This window comes from Culex quinquefasciatus, chromosome 1 (assembly GCF_015732765.1).
Source record: "Culex quinquefasciatus strain JHB chromosome 1, VPISU_Cqui_1.0_pri_paternal, whole genome shotgun sequence".
NCBI lineage: Eukaryota > Metazoa > Arthropoda > Insecta > Diptera > Culicidae > Culex > Culex quinquefasciatus.
Window position 1 is genome coordinate 30,741,533 of NC_051861.1, and position 23,755 is coordinate 30,765,287.

General features: G+C 37.9%; 1 protein-coding gene across 1 annotated transcript; it reads right to left on the reverse strand.

Annotated features, from left to right (window-relative positions):
* Positions 1-700: 700 nt before the first annotated feature.
* Positions 701-19,974, reverse strand: LOC119765196 (xaa-Pro aminopeptidase ApepP). The gene is made up of 8 exons (XM_038248590.1): positions 19,325-19,974; positions 3,101-3,207; positions 2,237-3,030; positions 1,906-2,173; positions 1,403-1,850; positions 1,280-1,348; positions 1,049-1,221; positions 701-989 (listed from the first exon to the last, which is right to left on the reverse strand). Exons 1-8 carry the CDS (start codon positions 19,356-19,358, stop codon positions 762-764), a joined length of 2,121 nt encoding a protein of 706 aa, XP_038104518.1. The 5' UTR covers positions 19,359-19,974; the 3' UTR covers positions 701-761.
* Between the last annotated feature and the right edge of the window lie 3,781 nt (positions 19,975-23,755).

Below are 23,755 nucleotides of genomic sequence, written 5' to 3' on the forward strand. Positions count from 1 at the left end.
TGGAGACTTTTATGCAAAATTGTCTGGGGAACCGATTCCCACTATGGGTTTTTTTTTAAATTTTGACGTTTAGACCACTTTTCAAAAAAACAGTTTTAGTAAATGATTTTTGTATTATTTTAGGAGAGACATACTATCCTGCATTTTTCGTCAGTCTTTTGGTAACATCTTAGGCTATTTCCTCAAAAATTTTGAACGAAAAAAAATCGTGACAACACCTTTAAATTTAAGTTTTAGACTTAAAATCAAAAATCTCATAGAAGTGACGTGTATTTTGTTTCAGTGTATTTTTTCAGAAAGCCCATCCAATTTCCTACAAGTTTGTCTTGGACCACTTTTTGATACGACGCAATGGCTTCGAGACACAGTAATTTTTAAATTGCAAAATACAAAAATATTTAAATACCTTACGCCCTTCTCAAATGTTATTTTCGAGTACTATTGGCTCCATATACACAAAAATGGCTTATATAGGCCTAGGATAACATGTCTAAAAACTTTCATTGAAATCGGAGAGGGTCGGGTACAAAAGTACCAGAAAAATTCCTGATTTGAGCTGGAATTGCTCTATAACCTACACTTAGATTCTACAGTTTCTGGGGATAGTGAGAAAGCGATAGTTGTGATTTTTTTTTAGGTTTCGTTTTTTTTATAGATTCTAGAGATAGATTAGTTTTAGATGGGTTTCGTTCTGATTTCGTTTTTTTTTCAATAGAGAGAAATGGGATAATTAGAGATAAAATGGTTTAAGAAAGCGTTGATTAGGACACCATCAGCAACAAACTCGCGATCGCGGCGCTGATCGCGAGCGTTACGATTTGCAGGTTAAGTGACACGTGCCGGGCTGCGCTGTCCGCGTCCGATCGGTACTCGGGCACGTTCCGCGTCTTGTTCATCATCCAGTAGAACGCGTCCATCTTTTGCTTCCGCTTGAGCTCCTCCCCGACCAGGGTGCGAATGCGGGCGTTGTAGTCGTTGATCCATTTGACCTGGGGATTTTGACAGAATTTGTAAGTTTGAGGTTATTGAGGTTTGAAGGCGTGTTTACCTCTGGGGCACTCAGCAAAGACCGATCGATCATTTTGGGCTCAAACGGAACCAGCGTTACGTCCTGGAAGGAGAGGAACTTGGCCCCGGAGGGGTGAACCTTTCCGGTGTCGAGCACCTCTAGTACGTTCTCAAGTCGGATTCCAAAGTCGCCACTCTTGTAGTATCCAGGTTCTGTGGAAGATCAAGTAGGTGTTGACAGTTGAAGATCTTACTGATTCAAGGTTCTTACCGTTGGAGAAGAAGTAGCCTTCCTTGAAACCGTAGCGTTGCTTCGAGGTGTACGAAATGCTGATTGGAGCTGAAACGAAGTTCACGATCAGTATTTTGAAGAAGATCAACAGTTGAAACTCACATTCATGCACGGACAGATACGACCCAATTCCGTGCCCGGTCCCATGCGGGTAGTCATTCATATCACCCCAAACCGGTCCTCGCGCCAACGCATCCAACTCGGCCGGTTTCAAGTTCTCCGGGAACGTCAACACCGACAACCGAATCATCCCAATCAGCACATTCGTGTACGCCCTAATCTGCTCTGGCGTAGGCTCGCCCAAATGAACCGTCCGGCTGACATCGGTCGTCCCGTCCTGGTACTGACCACCCGAGTCGATCAGCACCGTGCTAAACTCGGTGATTTCCACGTTCGTTCGGTTGCTCGAGCTGTAGTGCGGAATGGCGCTGTGCGGTCCGAACGCCACAATCGTCCGGAATGACACGCCCTCGTTCAGGTCCTGAATCTTGCGCCGCCGGTCGACCTCGCGCGACAGCGACAGCTCCGTGAAGTGATCGCCGGCGAGGAACTACGGGTTTAGGTTTAGGTTTCAGATCAGTGTCAGTTGATTTGAGTCTACTCACCCGATCCTCCAGGAAGCTCAACACCTCACACATAGCCGCTCCGTCCCGGATGTGGGCCTTCTTCATGCCCTGCTTCTCGACTTCGTTCTTCTGCGCCCGCATAAAAATCACCGGTGAGGGCCGGTCCAGAACTAGTTCGCGTGGGATCGCACCATGGATCGCCTCCGAGGCTCCCATGTCGAAAACGGCCGCCGTCGGCACCAGGATGCGCTTCCAGTGCTGGGACAGAGTGCGGAGGTCCCGCCACACGTCCTGGTACTCTTTGAGTCTGTTTTGGGGCAGAGATGTTGAGGTTAGCATCTTTTTATAAGTTTAGAATCTTCAGTCTTACTGAACGCAGTACTCGTTGTGACAGCTGTGCGACTTGAGGTGGTTGACCAACCCGACGTTAATGCGCGTCTTGTTGGTGTACAGAATGATCTCGCGGTTGCTGATCAGCAGGTACGCCTTGAAGACCGGTGTGTACGGAATGTCGCTTCCGCGAACGTTCAGGATGTACGCTACCTCTGTGAGCGAGGTCACAATCATGGCGTCGCACCGCATCGCAGTCAGGTTCGAGCGCAACCGGTTGACCTTGGCGTCCCAGGAATCGCCGGCGAGCCACATCGGGTGTACCTTAACGGAGCCGGATCGAGGCAGCGGCCGTCGCGATCCCCACACGAGATCTACCAGGTTGCGGTGAAGCTTAACAAGTTTGATAAACTCCGAGTTGAGTTGACGATCTAAGTTGATCCACAGCGAGTGCGGAACGAAGTGAGGATCGGCACCGACGCGGGAATCCCCAGGAAGTTCGTTCATAATCCACTCCCCGATCGTTGGATGCTCGCCCCGCCGGAAGATCTTCCAATCGCAGTTCACCTCATGATCAGCTTGATCGTAGAACCTCGCATCAACCCAGAGTGCGGCGGACTTCCCCGTAACGACAGCTTCCCCAGAGTTCCCACTAAATCCGCTCAAGAACTTCAACCGCTGGTCGGCCTCCATCAAATGATCCGACATGTGCTCGTCGTAGGACGTCACCAGGTACGCATCCACCTCGGTACTCTGCGTCGAAGGCCTGGTCCGCATCTCGTTGCGGATGGACTGCAGCCGCTGGTGCAGAACTTTGTCATGACCATCGTAGAGCTACGAAACAAAGAAACACCCCCCAAATTAGTCAACAATCGATCAATCTGCCAGACGCCACGTCCCGTACCTGTATCCGATCCTGATTTAGACATTTGACACGGCGTGGTCCCCGCTGTTGGTGCTGCTGCTGGCCATTGGCGGCATCCGCTGGGACCAGTGCCAACAGCGTTGTGGCTGCAAATTAGAAAACATAGACGCGACCATTAGTCATCGCGCGATCAGTTGGGGCGTTTGTCCCGCGGGGATGATCAGCTGTTCAGCGTGATGATCGGGAAGAATCAAGTGCATTGTGTTTGGTCTACTCATCGAAGTTGGCCGCGTAATTTGCGCAAATTGATGCAACGCGGTTTATTGGCGGATCGATCATAGATGGCGCTGCAGGTGGCGGTAGATCACGTACGAGCACGTGCGGCGCGCATCGGGAATGCACAACCCGTGCCTACTTTGGTGAAGTGTCAAGACGACATCGGGTTCTGGTTGGAGGCTGGTCGTGAATATTAAAGTACAGATCGTAGCGATGAGGTGGGGGTGTTGGGGTCCACCGATGGGATTGATTTGGAAGTGTGAAATCGTGATAATTCTGATTTGCAAATCTGTTTATGATCATAATTTTACAGTTTTCCAGTGTTGATTGCCTTAAATCACTTTGAATAATGAAAATACAATTTCAATCAAAATGTAGGTAACGTAATGTCAAACGATTGTGATTATTCCATAACGCAGTTTTACATTAAATTTTGAAAAAGTAAAATTTAAACATAAAACCTTTTGAATCCTAACTTTCATTATATTCCTTTCAAATTCTAACGAACTGAAACAACTCGAACCGCCCCTCGAATCAAATCAATAAATCACGGCAATGAAACGAAGAATCTGTCAGCGCATCGCAATTAAGTGCGTCACAAGTCGCTTAACCGCACCACGGAACTCACATTCTAGGTGAGTATAAGATCAATGTCAATGTGAACTCGCGCACACACACTCAGTGCAGTGCCCAGGAATGTCACATGTTTGTGGATTTAAATCTTAACCCCCCACTGCATCTCACCCCTTTTCCCACCTGTCCAAACCACGGCCTAGGTACTTGATCAAAACGAAGATGAGCTCGTGTCGTGCCAACTGACATTTCGGCAAGCGCAGTGTCACGCGCGCCAATTTGAAATCACCGAAATCACAAAAAGTGGTTTGTTTGTTTGTGACAGCCAGCGCGTCGCGTCGGCGGTCATGTTTGTTTACAAACACGACACGCCGTCGTCGCGTGCGGCAAACCAGAACGGAATCGCTAACATTTTCTAAATTCCAGGAAAACAAAGCCGATCGTTAACAAATCGAACATCAAACGACTTAACGAGCTGTCAAATCGGCTGCCGCCCTACTGACACCATTTCGAGGTTAGAAGAGTCTGGACGCCGCCACCAAGTCGACTTGGGGGGAAACAATGATCCCTTTTCAGCGGGTTGCTTTACTTGGAATCACTGCCGCCTGGACGTTCTGGAAAGTAAACAAATCCGGTCAGCTTCAAACTCAAAGCCATTAGTTGGATTGTTTTTGCGGAGTACGAGCGCGCGCGCGCGGAGCATGTGTGTGAAGAAGCGGCTCACATCTGGCCGGAAGCGCGGCCTTGAAATCGATACATGAAGGAGAATCTGGGCGGATTTGCTGCCGCGGATCGGTGACGCCATTAGGACACCGACTTAGAATGCAGATGGAATAGCGCGGTTGGTTTTTACGAAGATATTTCGTGGGTGTGCCCCTTTCGGAATGCTCGGTAAAAGCCAGTCATGTCGGGGAGGAAGGCCAATCCGCAACCATAATTAGTGTGATTTATTACATCACATTCAGATGGGTAGTAATTGGATTGGCCATTTTCATTATAGCGAATTTTGATAGATGGTAAGGGATGATTGTATTGCTTTGTTAATTCTTTTTTTTACAGACTCTATCATGTAGGTAATATCTTCAAAGTTATAGTAAGAATCTCTGTGAACTCTGTCAACTCTGTCAATCCTGTCAACTCTTTGAACTTGGACAATATTTCAAATTCCATCACAGTGATGGCTATCTGCAAACAGAAGTATCAAATCTAGAAATTACCGCCAGCTTGATTTCCATGGTAATTTCTAGCATCTCATCAAAATATTTTGCCAATCATGGCTGCATAATAAAAGTCAATTATCTCCATACCCTTTCCCAACTCCAGCCGGGACTGTCCTAAACATCGCCGTCTTGGGGACGGTCGTCGTTTTCCCACGAAGATTACATGTCCCAAAGCTTCCTCCCCGCAAACCCAATCGTCCAAATGGAATCAATAAATTAAATGTGGAACCCAAGTGGAGCCACCCCACTATCAGGCCCCAACCCCCAATTCTAGACAGTTCCCCAACTGTTTTTCGCTTCTAGGATGTCGTCATGACATTTACAGCAAGATAGCAAACACCAACCAGCCAAGAGAGTTTTACGAGGCTAGAATCACTGGCGCCAGAAGCCATCCGTTTTGCGGGCCCCGCACCGGTGCGGACTCCCCCCCTCCGCCAACCAAGTTGGGGCTCTGGCAAAAAACATTGTGTGGATAAGATTTTGGCGAGGTCACACGTGTTGTAACGGGCTGGGAATGGGATGTCCTAGGGAAAGGAGGTACCTGTTGGGCTTTTTGGGAATGAGTATTCTGTGTATGGATTTGATTTGCATCAGGATTTTTTTTACGTCAAATAAACGAGGAGGATAGGCCAAAAACTATCAACAATAACAAAAACTAAACAAGATATAAAATATGTATAATGAATGATAAAAAAAACTAAAAACTAAGGAGGTAAACAAGTAAAATATTTTTTTGGAAGAAAAAAAAACACGACATTTTTAAAATTTCCAACCTATAATAAAGACGCATAGACAGTGAATAAAAGTTGCATTTGGGAAGGTTGAATATTCCTTCTATTTTGTGTATAAAAACATGTAACAAAATGTGAATATGCCACAGGATTGAAAAAATAATATTGGGAACCTATTGGGTAATGCATTCACACTAAATCAGGAATTCGTTACTCGGTATTTTTTTTACTGAGATTGCTCAGTAAAAGTCATATTTTACTGAGCTATCAGTAGTTTTTGTCAAAATTGCCATGCTACAGTAAAATAATTACTGAAGTTCAGTATAAATTACCCAACTACGGTATTTCATTCTGCTGATTAACTCAGTAAACTCATGTGTTCGGTTATTTTTAACAGCTCGGTAATTGAAGTACTGATTGCTCGGTAAATTTTGGTGAATTTTACTGGGATTTCAGTAAATATTACTGAGCTCTACTGTTGAAACTTAGCTGTCATTTAATGTGTTTTGCTGACGCTTAGAAAACGGTTAAAAATTATCGGTGTGATGAAAATTTGCTTAAATAGTTATAGAAACAACACATTTATGAAAACTTTGGCTATTATTTTAGAGGTAAGGTTATTTTCATTTAAAAACAAATTGATGTTCTGATTAAATATAAACTTTCTTTCAGGCAAGATAAAATGCAGAGATATTCTTCAGACGATATGATTCTGTTAAAAAATAATGTTTATTAAGAACTTGGTTCCGGGCTAACTACAAAACTATTATTTTGGATCTCTGAAACATGCGTGCTTTTAAATTTGTGGAATATTCGTTAATTTTATTGTAAATAAATGTTTTTTTTTGTTATTCTAACCTTCAAAATCAATATGAACAAAAAGGGGAAAAGGCATTACTGTAAGCTCGGTAATTGTTCCGAAATTAAACTGAGTGCCCGTTAAAATTTTACCGAGCTCCTCGGTACAGATTAACCGGAGCTGTCAAAATCAAGTTTACTGAGCACCCAGTAAACCTAATTTTTACCGGGCTGGCTAACGAACGCTCGGCTGTTGAGATTTCGGTAAAAATTTTACCGAGTACGGTAAAAAAATCTAAGTGTGATTGCTTTTCAATGAAATGCTCTCAGTTAAGCATTTTTTAATGCTTAAATTTGTAACCAGATAATTTTTGAAATTAAATATGTCTTTATTGAACTTTCTTATAATAATTACATTTCATTTACATTCTAAGTCAGGGGTGACCAAAGTATGGCCCGCGGGCCAAACGTGGCCCGCGAGGTGATATTTTGTGGCCCGCAGACCCATTTTGAATGATCATGTAAAATGGCCCGTTGACCACTTGTTAAGTGATTTTATACTTTAAAAAATTATGGTTTATTTTAATCTTTTTTTATTTTTTGTTAATAAAAAAAACTTGTCATTTATCAATACTTTGATCCCCACTTTAGGATACAAATAATTTGTTCAATTTTTTTATAATTAAAACAATTTCACACCTTTCAATGTGATTGAAACTAATAAATATCGTCAAAATTTTCATCAAACATTTTTACAAATATTTAAGAAACGTTCAAGTTTGACTATGTAATCGTTGCAAAAATATATGTTTTCTTTATTAAGTTGCAAGTCATAATGACACTTTTATGAACTGACCCTCAAACATACCTTGCACTTCCTTCGGGATTCGAACTCATTACAGTTAGATAACGAATCTGATTGACTACCAACTGATTCAGGCAGACAAAATGTGGAAATCGGAGGATCAACTTTGTTGCAAATATTTTACAAAGCTTTCGTCGATCAACCCACCCCTCCATCATTACTAAAAAACTGGCTCAAAAACCAGGAGCAAAAATATATTTTCAAAAAACTTTAAAAATAATAAATTTAAGTACAATCAGCTGAAATTTATTTCATATGCATTCCTTTGCATTTAGAATCATTTGAGAATGTTTGTGTTTATTAAAAAAAATGAATTTTAGTGAATTTTCGATGAAATAAATAAGTGTTTTTTCGCTAAATTTTTTTTGTCGAATCAGTTTTACTATACGGAAACTTAAAACATTTTCTAACATTTTTTTCATTGAAATGTTGAAATTCTGGCTCTCAACGATTTTTCATTAGCCATTCTTAAGTTATAGATAAAATTACTCCTTTAGATGAATTGTTCAACATGTAATGTCACCATTTTCGAAATGTAAAAACAAAACTTTGTTTTTTTTTTTGAAAACACAGGTACATTCAGCTAAAAACTTTTTTCCAAATACCAAAAAAAAAGCAAAGCAATCCACTTTAAGGTGAAGCCGTTGATCATTTTTGAAGAAAATTGATCATCACTATAAAATATTCTGTATAAATTTCATTTCAACGAATATCTGCACCAAATTGAAACAGCAAGTGCCGGTTGTTGCCTTCTTGAAGCCACTGAAGGAAATTTTGCTCTAAATCAAATGTGTTTCAAAATTTATATTATTTTGTGGAAAAATCATTGACGCCCAAGTTCACAATCATTGATTAATGACGATTTCCATAACTTTACAAAGAATGGCATAATAGTTACCAAAAGGAATCAGCCTGTGTAGGGCACTATTCTAAACAACTTGTTGAAGGAATTTTGTCAAAATATTAAAAGCGACGCAAAATTTATATCTTCGAACGAAAAATCATGACAATGATGGAAGTCTTCACGTTAACGACCCCCGGGTCTTTTGTGGGCTCTGTTGCAAGTTTCTGCTTAATGATATTTTCAAAAAAAAGCGTCCACGTGGTTTGTGGATGCTCCCTTTGTAAATTTGGCCCGCAAGCTCATTTGAGCTTCAAATTTGGCCCGGCCTCCAAAAACTTTGAGCACCCCTGTTCTAAGTGGTATGGCTACATGCTCTTCATCTTTGTTATATTTTTCGTTTTCTTATTAACTGTTCACATTCATTTATTTACTTCAAATTGTTTTACATTTTTGCATTGAATCGAACACATTTGGGTAAAAAAGAAAAAAAATCACTTTAACAACTAATCCTAACTTAAAACTAAAAAGCAAATTCATTGAAATATTCAAAATCATTAGAACGAGTAAACTACGAACTGTATTTTAAGATAAATCCTCCAAGCGTTCTTACTTGTTCCGCACGAGTTTTGCAACCACGCAGTGTTGTTGTCATCTCGATGAAAATGTTCAGAAGTTCTTGTGGTGAAAACAGGTCACTGCTGCCTTCATCCGTTGAAGCTGGTTGGTTTTCCCTCGGTTGCTGACTGAAGCCAGGAGGTGTTGAATTCTCTGCAACTTTTTGCCGCTGATTCAACGGCAATGGCTGCAGATTTGGAACCACTCGAACAGATCCCGCTCCAGGTGACGCCAAAGCAGGAAAATCCACGTCCGTGAAAGTTGGTGGTGCTCTGCGACGATTTGGTTGGTGCCTCGTCGTCGCTTGCAGCCGAATTTTCACTAACTCAGCTCGTTTTGGGCAGCTTCGATTCTTGGTCGAATGGTCGCCGCCGCAATTGAAGCATTTCGCTTCAATGTTCTCGTTGATTGTTTCGCAAGCTTGAGTTTTGTGCTCACCTCCGCAGGTTGCACAACGACTCTTGATGAAACAATTCCTTCCACCATGTCCAAACTGCAAACAGTTCGAACACTGCGTCACGTCACGGTGCACTGGACGATAACGTTCCCAAGACACGATGATGTTGAAAATTGCCCGAACTGTTTTCAGCTCAGACGGCGTTGTCGATCCTTTCTCGAGATGAACCAGGTACAGTTGATCACGATACTTGATGTCCTTCTTGTGTCTCGCCATCTTGAAGACTTCGATCACGTTCAACTTCAGAGATTTGAGCTCTTCTTTCAGCACATTCACATCCATGTCGTACAGACCTCGGAGGACCTGTTTCATGGGGCGTTTACCTGGATCGTCATTGCTGTAGTATTCAATCTTTGTGTTGTTCAGGAAATCCCGAACGTAGTTGGAATCCTTTCTGGTAGGTAGCAGAATTTTGAGTCCATCAGCACACAAGCGAATGGAAGCTCGTAAAGCATCAGATTTGATAAACCCGGTCAGCCACTTTCGCACCGAATCCGATGACGTTGTTTTCACAAAAATGGGTGGCAACTTTTCCCGTCGTTCAAATTCTTCCTTCTCGCCCACGTCCACAGGGAGGGTAGCGAACTGGTTTCCAGACAATTTTTGAGCGTCCTTGCTCAAACTGCCTGGCTTTGCAGGTAGCGCTTCGGCATTCTTTAGCTTCTTCAAATCTGCCGATCCTGCTGGTGAGGACCGCCTCTTTTTCTTGCCGTGAGGCATTTTTTGCACTTTTTAGCACTCTTTTGGTTTGTGAGGGACGCACGTCTGACTCGCTTCTCTGCTGATCGCAGACTCGTAACCAGATAATTGTAATTTCATGACAAATTGTGTTCGGAAAAAAATTGTTTTGGTCGTCTTGGTTCTCCAAGCTTTGATTTTGGGGCAGTTTCAATGAAAGCTAGAAATCTGCAAAATTTGGTTTGTATACATTTATTGGAGGTCAACTATGTAATTTAAAGTATATCAAGATGTATTTACAGTCGACTCTCTGGTTGTCAATATCCAAGGGACCGTCGAGGAAGAGAATCATCAGTTTACAGAACGATGCAAAATGAAGACTCGATTGAAAATATTTTTTTTGATACCCAGCTATGGGAGAGAATCATGGCAACGTCCATCAAACAAAAACAAACTAATGCCAAACACTCTTCCAAGTTTCGTTTCGCAAAGAAAAATGTCTATGCAAGCCATGAGAAAGTGAAATTATTGACAACCGGAAGAGATTTTTAAAGCAAACAGAATCCAAGGGACCGTCGAGGAAGAGATTCTTCAAGCAAGGGAAAATATCGAGGAATGAAGACAATTGAAGTATGCAGATTGAAGGGACTGAAGAATTCATCGATAGATGGAGAATTATTGATATCGAGAAGATCGACAGCCAGAGAGTCGACTGTATATGAAATTGGATCAATGTCAACATGAATTCATGGATTTTCAGCGACTTGTCCCTTATTCGAACCTTTTAGATTTCGTCAAAAGGATTTTTTTTTTCACAGCAAAATTCTCATAAATATCTTCATCAAACTTATTTTCACAGAGAGGATTATGTTTTAAAATTTCAAGAACTTCAATGTTGCAATGATACTAAAGGAAATAGGAGTGGGATGATTTCATTCAAGTCTAGCAACGTCCAAATCTTTATGGGTAATTCTCCGCCAGCTCACACCGCAGCTGCCCCGATCCCTCTCCGATTCGCGTGAAAGTTTGTCTGATCACGAATCCGAGATACGGTTTTTTGATATCTCATGACGGAGGGGCGGTACGACCCGAAAAAAAACATGTTTTTCAATAATTTGCAGCCTGCAACGGTGATGTGACATAAATTTTTTGTCAAAAGGACTTGTATGTAAAATTTAACGGCCGGTGCTTGCTCAGAATTCAATATTTTTCATGGAAAAAACACTAAAAAAGTTTTTAAAACTCCGTCATTTTCCGTTACACAATTGAAAATTTTTTGAAACATGTCGTTTTAAGGGAAATTTATTGTGCTTTTCGAATCAACATTAACCCAGAAGGGTCATTTTTTCATTTAGAACTTATTTTTTTTTTCAAATTTCGTGTTTTTGTAAGTTTGCAGGATTATTTTTTAGAGTGTAGCAATGTTCTACAAAGTTATAAAGCAGACAATTAGGTCCTAACATGAAGCTTAGATTGCTTATATTATTGTTTACAGTGATAAAGCTTATTTTTCTGAGTACCAGCAAATGAAAAAAGTGATCAGAAATGGTTTTTAATCGTGTTTTTTTGCCGCTGTACATAAAAATTACATAAAAATTTACATACATGGGGCTTAGTACCCAATTACAAAAAAAAAAAATGATGTATTAACATAAGGGATTTGCTTACAAACATCACGAGTTATCACGGTTTTACAAAAAAAAAAAAAATGTTTGGGCGTCCCATTTTACATAAAAGTCTCTTTGACATCAAATTTATATCTCATCACCATTTCCGGCTGAAAAACATGTATTTTTTCGTATGTTCAAAAATGAAAGGGGTCGTACCGCCCTTCCGTCACGAGTTATCCAAAATCGGACCTCGGATTCGTCATCAGGGACAAAAGTTACCCCTCTGGACAAAGACATAAACTTTGCAACGGCCTAACATCCATTTCTATGATGGATTTAGTGCTACAAAGTTAATTGAATGACAAATCGAGAACCATTTTTTTTTTGTTTTCCAATAATTAATAATATTTTTTTCTAACCAAACATGCGACTTTTTCGAATGTTACGCGAGCAAAACTTGATTCAAGCTTAGTTCGATTTTGACTTTACTCGTTCAATCCAGGAAGGTGCTGTGCCCTATCCCTCGCCCTAACCAGACTAAAATCCATGATTAAGCTGTCAGACCAAATCTGTCAGACCAAAGAGCAAAAAGTAAACAATCTTGGTCTTCGACGTAGTTGCACACAAATCAAGAAAAAGAAAATTCGAACAAAGAATTTTATTTTTCCAATTCAATGACTGGTTTTGGACTGCAAAATTGAATGTACGCCAGAAAATGATTAAAAAGTTCGGCGTCCTGTACACCGACAATTAAATAAGCAGATAAAAGCCTTCTTCCTGCACTTTAATTTTTGATCCCGTTTTCGGTTTACACCTGAACAATCTTGAAATTATTTATGCGGATTTGTGATTCCTCTCGTTCCATCATTCCCTTGGTTCAATCTGGCTAGCAGGTATTAGATGACACTAGTTTCGAAACCACTCCAAAGATGTTTGGCGTCCTATCAAAAGAAGCTGCTAGTAGCAATCAATTGAACCTGTTGAAGTGATTTTTGTTATTCAAATGTCATCAGGTTAAGAATTTCGATTGGACATCAAATTGTCAGTCGGAATCAAATAAATAAACATTTATATTTGGATGACAAATACTTTTGGAGTCTAAAAACAAAAAAAAAAAAAAGTAAAATTAAATACGCTTTGAATCCAGACTTCAATATTAGTATCTGTGTTAGTATGTGCTGCTTTTTCATCAGGGGGATGGCAACCCTATTCCGACCAAAGCAAACTGACAACAAATGAGAGCCCACAACAAAAGCACTAGCTGTCAAATAGTAGCCCATAACAATTCATTGTTTCGGTTTTTGATTTTCAAATTTTTCGCAATTTAAGCGATAAATTCCTGAAAAAACACGTGAATTGTGTTGCGGATGGCAAATGCTATCATATCCTTGAAGATTCCATCCCAAAATTGGCTGAAAATTCATTTCGAAAAAAATTCTGTTTACCTTTTTTTGCTTTTTTCTTTTGGTCGATCAAACGAGTGCGCTCTTACACTGAGAATCGTCAATACACATTTTTCAGTTTGTGTTTATACATTTTTTTTACTTTTGAGTTTAACCAGGGTAACACACTTCGTGTTACTAAAGTATTATGTACCACCAGGACTAACCTCATTAAAATTTTTGACTTTGTCAGTGTTTTGAAAACATTTTTGTTTAAAATTAATACAAGCTATGCAGAGTACTATGTAACTTTTTTTGCTGGAGATTGGAGATTAAAAATTGAAATACATAATAAAGACAGTTGGAAGATATTGGAATGTAATCAAAAAAATGCTAATGATGATAATTGAATGTTTCAAAAACAATATTAAAAAAAAAAACTAAAGAATAAAAGAAAAAATGTTTACATCCAAAAGTTGATCTAAATGAAATGCAAAAAAAAGCAAAGCACATAGTAAAAGTGTCCTGGTTTCCAAAAACCACAAACGTAGCAAAATCGTGTTTCCGACTTTGAAAAATCATCAACAACTCCCGCGTAATGTAACCCACGCTTGCTGTTGAGTCCCGTGGCGTGAAGGCAATTTTCTAAATTTAATTGACCACACGAAATCGATCGCCGATATGGCCAACACCGAGGAGTGGGGAGGCCAGCAAACGGCTGGAGGGTGGATTTCGCGGGAAAAATCAACGGAAAATCATTCTGGTTCCTCCTCGCCAACCCTCGACAGGGGAAGCACACGCCCCGAGAATTGCGTCATTGCGGGTTTTCGGTTGGCAAGACGGTGGCAAGTCAGAAACGAAGCAAGTGAGTTTATATTCCCAATGTGTGTAGATTACCGACTGGCGATGTTTTGGTACTGGTTAATGCATGAGTGTTTTAAGCTTACTTTAATTTTTTTGTATAATTAATTTATATTTTTTTCATTTCAAATACTTAAAAAAGGTGATGCATTACTTTTTCTATTTGAATTAAACTTATTGATTTGTTTTTTATTCGCCAATTGGACAGTTATGTCAATTCAATACGGATTCAAAGTCAAATTGGAAGATCGCAACGATCGCTATCGGCTTCGTGCGCGGAAGTTGTTCACAGATCTTGCCAATTCTAGCCACTGAGTACAAGTATAGTGGCAAAGACGTGACGCTGGAGGGTAAATATTGACAGTTTTCTGGGTGGGTCCATACAATGTTTAAAATGGATGATCGTGTTCAAGCTGTATTCTTTTTATAGCACGTTCAGAGTGAAAATATCCACAAAAAATGAATTTCAAGATAGAATTCACCAACTTAAATCCAAAATTTCACAGGGTTCCGATATTCGAGGCTTATAAAAGTTCTTAATAAGTATATATCTTTCATCTGAGTTTCAGACTTTATTTGAAGAAGAAAACAATTGCAAGATCGATTCCAGATGCCAGAGAGGTCACTCATGGTCGTTAAGATTAATTTAATCCAATTATATTTCCCCTGTGCAAACCTTCAATCGAGCCGTTAATCATGGTGTAATCGTTGGAATGTTTCACAGAAGAGGAAAAATAATTGCTGCAAAGTAAGGTGATAGGAAAGATGAGTAATTCAAACTTTTTAGAAACAGTGTCAACGGTGACGTTCTGGAATGACAAGTGCTTCCCTCGCGTGGATAACAACAAGCTTTCCAGCTTCCGTCGAGCGGAAATCGAGAGTAAACATTAGAGGGGCCACTTAGGGGGCCGTTCTTGACAACAGCAACGCCTCCAGAGACCAGATCCAACCACTTGATCGGTTGCCCATAAAGTAAATTTCACTTACATAACTTCAGCAAAACTACAGAACTTGGCAAACTCAAGTGTGTTTATATTTAAATTTCGAAACTCACCGCACTTTCACAGACAAGCAGATGAAATATTGTTTAAAAAATGCATAAATTTCATTTTCTACTATTTACCATCCCTTCAGTAAAAAAAAGTTGAATTATTGATCCCTAACAAATTGTTTTTCAAGTCTTCTTATCTGTGACAGCAACCGTGACGCTGCAAAGCGTTTAGCATTCTAAACAAAAAAAAAGTAAATAAAATAAAAATAAATTAGAACAACCCAAACAGGCCAATCAAGCAATTCCCTCTCCCCGTCTATAAACAAGACGCGCGCCCGCACGTCCAAAATGGCATTCATCGCCGGGCTGAACTTGAACTTGGCGCGAAGCGATCGCCCTTTTAGCTTCCCCTGCTGCCTGCGAGAAGTGGAATTTCAGTTCACAGAGATCTTTGCCAAACGTGTTAGGGGATCTCCCCCTACGCGCGCACGCGGTACAAAGCAAGCCATGACGAGGTTAGGTTGTGATACCTACACGAGAACTCAAAAGAGGTAGCCGACTCTATTCGATCGAGGAAATGGTCGCCAAAAATTGAGCCCACGACGCGGTTGAAGTTGTTCACGGTGAGCTTCCAGTTTGATTGCTGGATTAGAACAGATCTTGGAATGAGGGCTTGAGACATTGTTGGCTAAGTTATAGTTTTTTGAAAAAAATATCATAATATGGAGATAAAAATAATAAGAATATAAATAAACAGGAAAAAACTGTGTTTTGACAGCTATATAAATGTTTGTATTTTCTTGCTTCAAAAAGAATCTCTTTAAAAATATGCACTAAAAAATCTGCATACATTTTGAAATTGCTTAAATGTTTCAATAACTTAACTTTTGACAAAATTGAAGGGGTTACATACATCTAAATCGACAAAAAGTCAGAGGTTGGTGTTAGCACACACTTAATTTTAATAAATAACTTTTTTTCAAGGCATTAAAATATACATTTTCATCTATTATTAACACAAATTTAAAGACATTTGGTTGTATCATTGCCGAGATATAGCTATTTGAAGTTGACAGTTTCAAAAAACAGGTGCCACGATATCTCAACACTGCTTTGACCAAATCGGCTCAAAATTTTGGTGAAGACTTGTTAAACCGGTCCTGTGTGAATGACAAAGGCCGATTTTCAAAAAAACTTATTTGAAAAAAGGTAAATATATTTTTTTGTTTTTCATATAATTTTTTTGTATATTTTAAAAGGCAAAATTTCAAAATCGGGCTTCGTCATGCACACATCAGGATAAGTCTTGAAAGTCTTTACCCTGAATTTCAGTCAATTTGGTCCACCCCATCTCGAGATATCGTGGCACCCGTAAATCAACTCGGTGTTTCGAGAAAATCGCTCAGAAAGTTTGACAGTCCGCTTTGCGCACGGCTAAATGTTGATCTTAAAATCGTCTCTAACTCAGTTTGATCATGTAATGTTTTCTTGAAACTTTCAGGGGTGATTGAAAATCTTCTTTTTACTGGATTCAATAAATTTTCTGTAATATAAAATTTTGTGATTTTCTACATGTATGTAACCGCTTAAAATGATTGTGCAAAAAATATAAATATTGCAATAACAAGCCATAGTTGAAGCATTCGCATGGAAAAAGTATTTTTAAAAAGCATTTTACACTAGTTCAGTTGTTTTGCAATGATTTGTTTTCAAAAATTTTACGAAAACAAAAATTTTTGAGAAAAAACTTAAGCATTGAAAATTTCCATTGAAATTTCGATTTTTATTCGTTTTTCGGGCCAATTGTGAAGGGGGGCGGGGGGTGGGGCACAAAAAGCATTGAATAAAATTTGTACCAGCCTTATCTTATTTTTTACGGATGGCGGCAAAAATGGCGGTGAAAACATATTGAAAAATTGTATTTTTCAATTTAAAAGGCAATCAAACATTCCAATTTGACTTAAATGGGATCGTAGAACTTTGATGTTGAAAGTAAAAAAATAAATTAAAAAAATACAAAAAAATATTTTTGTTCCAGATTTGATTATTCGAAATCCCATACAAACTTTCGGATAATCGAACTTCGAATAATCGAGGCTTCGGATTATCGAGTCTGGACTATATTGATAAGGGCTATTCACAAAAAATAAGTACACGAATTTTGTTTTGCCTATTTTAAATTTCTTTTTTAACATAAATTCAATTTCCCAAAATGTGTATCTTATTTTTTTTTATTTGTTTGATATGTTTTAGGGGACAGAAACCAGAACTTTCGAGCTATATTGAAGAGTGAAGATACAATTTGTCGCCAAGCTAAAAGTTCTTGAAAAAAAAAATCAGTACAAAAAAACGTTTTAAGCTCCTAAACATTAAAAGCTTAGTTTAAACTGAATAGTTCTCGTTTTTCTTTTTTTTTAATACTGTCCACGATTATCCATTCCTGAAAATATTGTTTGTCAGCTAATTCAGAAAATTTCCAATAAAATTGCCTTAGCGACATTGAAGATTGGACCTGTGGTTGCTGAAATACAGTGAATAAAAAAAAGTAACGAGAAAATTTGAGCTTTGCAAGTCTCATCCAAACATTCCCACATTTTCTAATGTCAATACTGAGCAACTAATGATCCAATGTCAAAAAAAATAATAAATTGGGAAATTTCATGATCTTTTCTAAAGAAATAAATTGAAAATAGTGGAATCAAGACTTACAAATGGGCGTAATATTGAATGTTTTGAAATGTACCATACAAATCTTCAGATAATCGAGACTTCGTATAATCGAGTCGGGATCCTGTTGCAAAGTTCTTTGTCATATTGGTTATGTGTAACATAACCACCTGCACCTGTTTTCTATCAAATTAATTGCAATATTCTAGAAATAAGATTAACCTCTTGGAAAGGGCTTCTATACATATTTTGAACATTTTCAAATTTCTGGCTAGATTTTTAAATTTCAAAATTATTTTGATTGAAATGACCAGGAATTTTCACAAAAGTTTAAAATGGAACCAATAACTTTCAAGATATAGCCAGTTGAAACTGAGAGCAAAGAAAGTTCATAAATTGTAAGCTTCGAGAGGCAGTCGATCAACAAAGTCAAAATATTGAAAAAAAAAATGAAATATGCTCGGCCTATCAAAACTATAATCTTGCAGGGGTGCTTTTAGTTCGTGAAGTATTTTTGTATTGCTAAAAACTGAACATTTTTCGAATAAAATTCCAAAATAAATTAAAATGAAAAAAGGCGCCTCGAACGGTCATTTTCGTTTTCAAATTTGATTTTGAATCTGAATGTGATATACGAAAATTAGTTCCACAATATTTTATTTTTTTTCCAAAAAAAATCATGTTTTTTTCAAAAAAAAAAAAAATATTACTTTTGATCCAAGATTTCACACATCCGTTTACGGACAAAAAGCCAATTGATAAAATAGTGGAATTTTGTTTTCCGTGTAACTTTCATTCTGATTTTTTCCCAAGATCAAAAATCACTTTGCAAAGTACAGATTTTTGAAAATTCACATACCCATTTTGTATGACAAACCCGAATTGTTGTCAATAATGGCTTCTATTGACATAGGGAATGGCATGGACAAGGTTAAATTGTAAGCAAAAATACAAACTTAAAAATAGTTTAAAACAGTTGCAAAATTATAGGGAATTAAACAATTTAAAAGAAGTAATAAATTGCTCAAACATGAAAAAATATTGTTTTGAAGTTTTAAAATTGGAAACAGTTATTTAATTATCAGTTTTCCCTGAAAAAATAAATTTGTAAAATACACTGTTTTCAAATTAAAGCCACGACTTAAGAAAAATGAACAATAAATTATTTTAAAAAAAACCGTTTTTATTAGTGCTTCCCGGGTGGTTCAAGCGATATCTCTGAAACTATTGATCTAATTTGCAATTTTTAATCATCCAACCCGACCCTTACATTTAAAATAAAAATACTTTAAATCTAGGTAGGTAAATAGTGATTGATGGAAAATTATTGTATTCAAAAGAAAAGAAATGTGAATAAACATTATCTAAGGGATTATAACAAACCGTTTTTTTTAATTTTTATTCAAAATTCTCGTAAAGTTTTAGTGCATGATTACAGATAAGTTACTCTCAAACTTTTTCAAAAACTGAAGCTTTTTCCTCTATAGGTTTCACGTCTTTTTCCGCTGATAATCTCAACATTGAAATTTATCCAATTTGATTTTTTTTCAATTTTAATTGGTTGGTTATTTTTTAAATTCACGTGATGGTTTTGAAATCTATTTGTCTAGAAAAAAAATCATAAACATTTATTATCTCAACTAGAAATAAAAATGTCCACCCAACTGCATTTTCGAAATATCATTAATTTCTCACCAAGTAGAAAATTCGCCGCTAATTTCCACACCATTTCGTCGTGGCTGGGAAACGATTTTACACCAAACTTTGCACTTTGTATCTTCCTGTTTTCCTTGGCGCTTCAGCTACAGCTTCTCGTTCCAGCACTCATCGATGATCGACGACTTTGCCTGTTTTTTTTTTGTGTGTTTCTCTAGCGTTTTAGATCATTTTTCACTGCCACTAAGTTGCTCTGTTTTGAGCTGTTTATGATCCACGAATTATGGTTGTGCAAATTTATGCTCGTTTTCTGATCTGTTTTCTTTCTGACTTTTTCTTTCGAAGTTGATTACTCAACTGTCAGCACTTAATTAGTTTTCTCGTTCCTGGTGTGGAACTGTGATTTAATTTAGTTTAAAGTTATTTTTTTTTCTATGTTAAGAGGTCACGTGTCACATGTCACAAATAACGGACACTAATTTTTATGAGACAACTTAATTTGAGAAAAAACGCGCGCGCGATGGTTCAAATGAATGAACGCGATCCACATAGGAGAAGGTGGAGGAGCAGAAGCGGTGTGGATCACGGATCCACTCGAATCGTGACGTCAGAGCTTGGCTTAGCAAGAGCTGCTAGAACGGGGCGCGTCTTAATCGCAGCAAAATCGGAACTAGACTGAACCGCGAACCAGCGATTTTCTGGCTAGTCTCCACAACAGGGCTGGGACCGTGTGTTCAGTGAGGTTCACAGCTGACTACACAGACACAGCATCGACTAGGAGAGAGATAGAGAGAGAGGATAGAACGAAAACTGGTTGGCGGTTGGGTGGGTGGTTGGTGGTCTTGATAGTAAGTATAAGCTGATCTAAGTATATGAACTAGCGGGAGCGGGAAAAGCGCGAAACGGTGCGGATGCATGGGAATTATATCGAACACTAATATTTGCAGGAGGGAGGGTCGGGTGCGTTGGCAATTGTTGCACTTAATGTTTCATTTTTTTCCCAGAGTTTGCTGATAGCAGGCGTTCACAAAGTGGAACCAAAAATCAAGAGGCAGTGGTAACTCTGTCTTACTCTGTGGTTTATACGAGAAATTTACATGGGTCGTTCTCCACCAACTCACACAGCAGTTGCCCCGACTCCTTCAATTTTTGAGCATGCAAAAAAGACATGTTTTTCAACAATGTGCAGCCCGGTGATGCTTGGATAAGCAAGCTCAATAACTTTCTAAAAGCCAAAACAATTTAAAAAATATTCATGAAAAGTTAGATTTTCATAATCATTCTAATCGTGAACCACCCTAATTTTCAACCATACAAAAATTTGCTGAAATTTGAGGTGAAGACTTTCAAGATGTATCCAGTGTGCATGACGAAGCCCAATTTTCAAAATTTGCTTTAAAAAAATTACACAAATAAAAAAATAACGGGTTTTAAATAAGAAAAACACAAAAATATTTTTATTTTTTTAATAAACTTTTTAAAAATCGAGCCGATTTGGTCAAGACAGTGTTGAGCTATCGTGCCACCTGTGATTTGAAAATGCTAACTTGAAATTGCTATATCTCGGCAATGATGCAACCAAATATCTTCAAATTTGCTTTGTAAGTAGGTGAAAGTGTATATTTTAATTCCCTGATAAAAGAACTGAAAAAAGTTGAAGTGTGTGCTCATACTAACCTTTGACTTTTTTGCCGATATACATGTATGTAACCCCTTAATTTTGCGACCACTGTGCCGCAACGTTATTACTAAATGCAAGCAGTCTTCCGATAGGATTTGAATTTATCAAAAAAATATTTCAGTATGCTTTTTGCCTTCTTTACCTTACTGAGGAAAGGCTATGAAATCACTCGAAAAACGAAATTCTTAATTTGACCTCCTAGACCAGGGGTGACCAAAGTATGGCCCGCGGGCCAAACGTGGCCTGCGAGGTGATATTTTGTGGCCCACGGACCCATTTTGAATGACCATGTAAAATGGCCCGTTGACCACTTGTAAAGTGATTTTATACTTTTTTAAAAGGGTAATTCTCTACCAACTCACACGAAATCGGGAAAAGTTGCCCCGACCCCTCTTCGATTTGCGTGAAACTTTGTCCTAAGGGGTAACTTTTGTCCCTGATCACGAATCCGAGGTCCGTTTTGATATCTCGTGACGGAGGCGGTACGACCCTTCCATTTTGCACATGCGAAAAAGAGGTGTTTTCAATAATTTGCAGCCTGAAACGGTGATGAGATAGAAATTTGGTGTCAAAGGGACTTTTATGTAAAATTAGACGCCCGATTTGATGGCGTACTCAGAATTCGAAAAACGTATTTTCATCGAAAAACACTAAAAGTTTTAAAATTCTCCCATTTTCCGTTACTCGACTGTAAAAATTTTGGAACATGTCATTTTATGGGAAATTTAATGTACTTTTCGAATCTACATTGTCCCAGAAGGGTCATTTTTCATTTAGAACAAAATTTTTCATTTTAAAATTTCGTGTTTTTCTAACTTTGCAGGGTTATTTTTAGAGTGTAACAATGTTCTACAAAGTTGTAGAACAGACAATTACAAAAATTTTGATATATAGACATAAGGGGTTTGCTTATAAACATCACAAGTTATCGCGATTTTACGAAAAAAAGTTTTGAAAAAGTTACTTTTTGCGTTTCTCTTTGTTTCGTCGTCCGTGTCTGTCGCGGGTGACCATAAACGGCCATGATCGATGACGACCAACTTTTTTGAAACTTTTTTTCGTAAAATCGTGATAACTTGTGATGTTTATAAGCAAACCCCTTATGTATAAATATCAAAATTTTTGTAATTGTCTGCTCTACAACTTTGTAGAACACTGTTACACTCTAAAAATAACCCTGCAAAGTTAGAAAAACACGAAATTTTAAAATGAAAAATTTTGTTCTAAATGAAAAATGACCCTTCTGGGACAATGTAGATTCGAAAAGTACATTAAATTTCCCATAAAATGACATGTTCCAAAATTTTACAGTCGAGTAACGGAAAATGGGAGAATTTTCTTTTTAGTGTTTTTTCGATGAAAATACGTTTTTTCGAATTTGAGTACGCCATCAAATCGGGCGTCTAATTTTACATAAAAGTCCCTTTGACACCAAATTTCTATCTCATCACCGTTTCAGGCTGCAAATTATTGAAAAACACCTCTTTTTCGCATGTGCAAAATGGAAGGGGTCGTACCGCCCCTCCGTCACGAGATATCAAAAAATGGACCTCGGATTCGTGATCAGGGACAAAAGTTACCCCTTAGGACAAAGTTTCACGCAAATCGAAGAGGGGTCGGGGCAACTGCTGTGTGAGTTGGCGGAGAATTACCCAAAACTGAGCTTTATTTCAAACATTGCTTATCTTATATATTTTTTTGTTGAAAAAAAAAAACTTATGATTTATCAATATTCTGATCCCTTATTTAGGATACAAATAATTTGCTCAAACAATTTTATAATTAAAACAATTTCACACGTTGAAATGTAAGTGGAACTGGTAAATATCGTCAAAACTTTCATCAATTTTTTTTGGAAATATTTAAAAAACTTTAAAGTTTGACTTGGGTAGATTTCTGTAATTGTTGCAAAAATATAAGTTTTCTTTATTAATTTGCAAGTCATAATGGCCCTTTAATGGACTGACCCTCAAACATACATTGCACTTCCTCCGGAATTCGAACTCGTTACAGTTGGATAACAAATCTGATTGACTATCAACTGATTCAGGCAGACAAAATGTGGAAATACGAGGATCAAGTTTGTTGCAAATATTTCGTCAATCAACCCAACCCTCCCCCATTATCAAAAAATTGGCTCAAAAAACCAGGAGCAAAAATATCTTTTCAAAAAACTTCAAAACTAAAACAAATGAAATTTAAGTGTAACAGCTGAAATTAATTAAATATACATTCCTTTGCATTTAGAATCATTTGAGCATGTTTGGGTTTATTAAAAATAATTTGAATTTTAGTGAATTTTCGATGAAATAAATGTTGAATTCTGGCTCTCAACGATTGTTCATTAGCCACACTTTACTTTTAGATAAAATTACGCCTTTAGATGAATTGTTTAATTGTTTTGTGACATAACACATTTTCGAAACATAAAAAACAAAACTTTTTTTTTATTGAAAACACAAGTATATTCAGCTAAAAACTTTTTTTTCAAATAACTGAAACAATAAAATCAACAATACCGATAGAAAACCGTTATTTTGTTGTTTCTATTATTTTGAATTGACTTTTTTTAAATAACAGAAATTAAATCTTTTAAATAAAAATAAGGTGATTTTTTTTAAAATAATTTGGCCCGCAGGCTCATTTGAGCTTCAATTTTGGCCCGGCCTCCAAAAACTTTGAGCACCCCTGTCCTAGACCCACCTTCATGTATACATATCGACTCAGAATCAAATTCTGTTGATAACAAAAAAAAATGCACTGGATTATCCGGGCACTGGCTGAACCGA

Bases quoted from the DNA above. Each gene is read 5' to 3' on its own strand.
- LOC119765196 (XM_038248590.1), bottom strand. From the start codon at position 19,358: ATGGTGTGGAAATTAGCGGCGAATTTTCTACTTG. The intron at 3,208-19,324 runs GTGAGAAATTAA...TCTAATTTGCAG, and splicing joins AGCGGCGAATTTTCTACTTG to CCACAACGCTGTTGGCACTG. The intron at 1,349-1,402 runs GTGAGTTTCAAC...ACTTCGTTTCAG, and splicing joins GTATCTGTCCGTGCATGAAT to CTCCAATCAGCATTTCGTAC.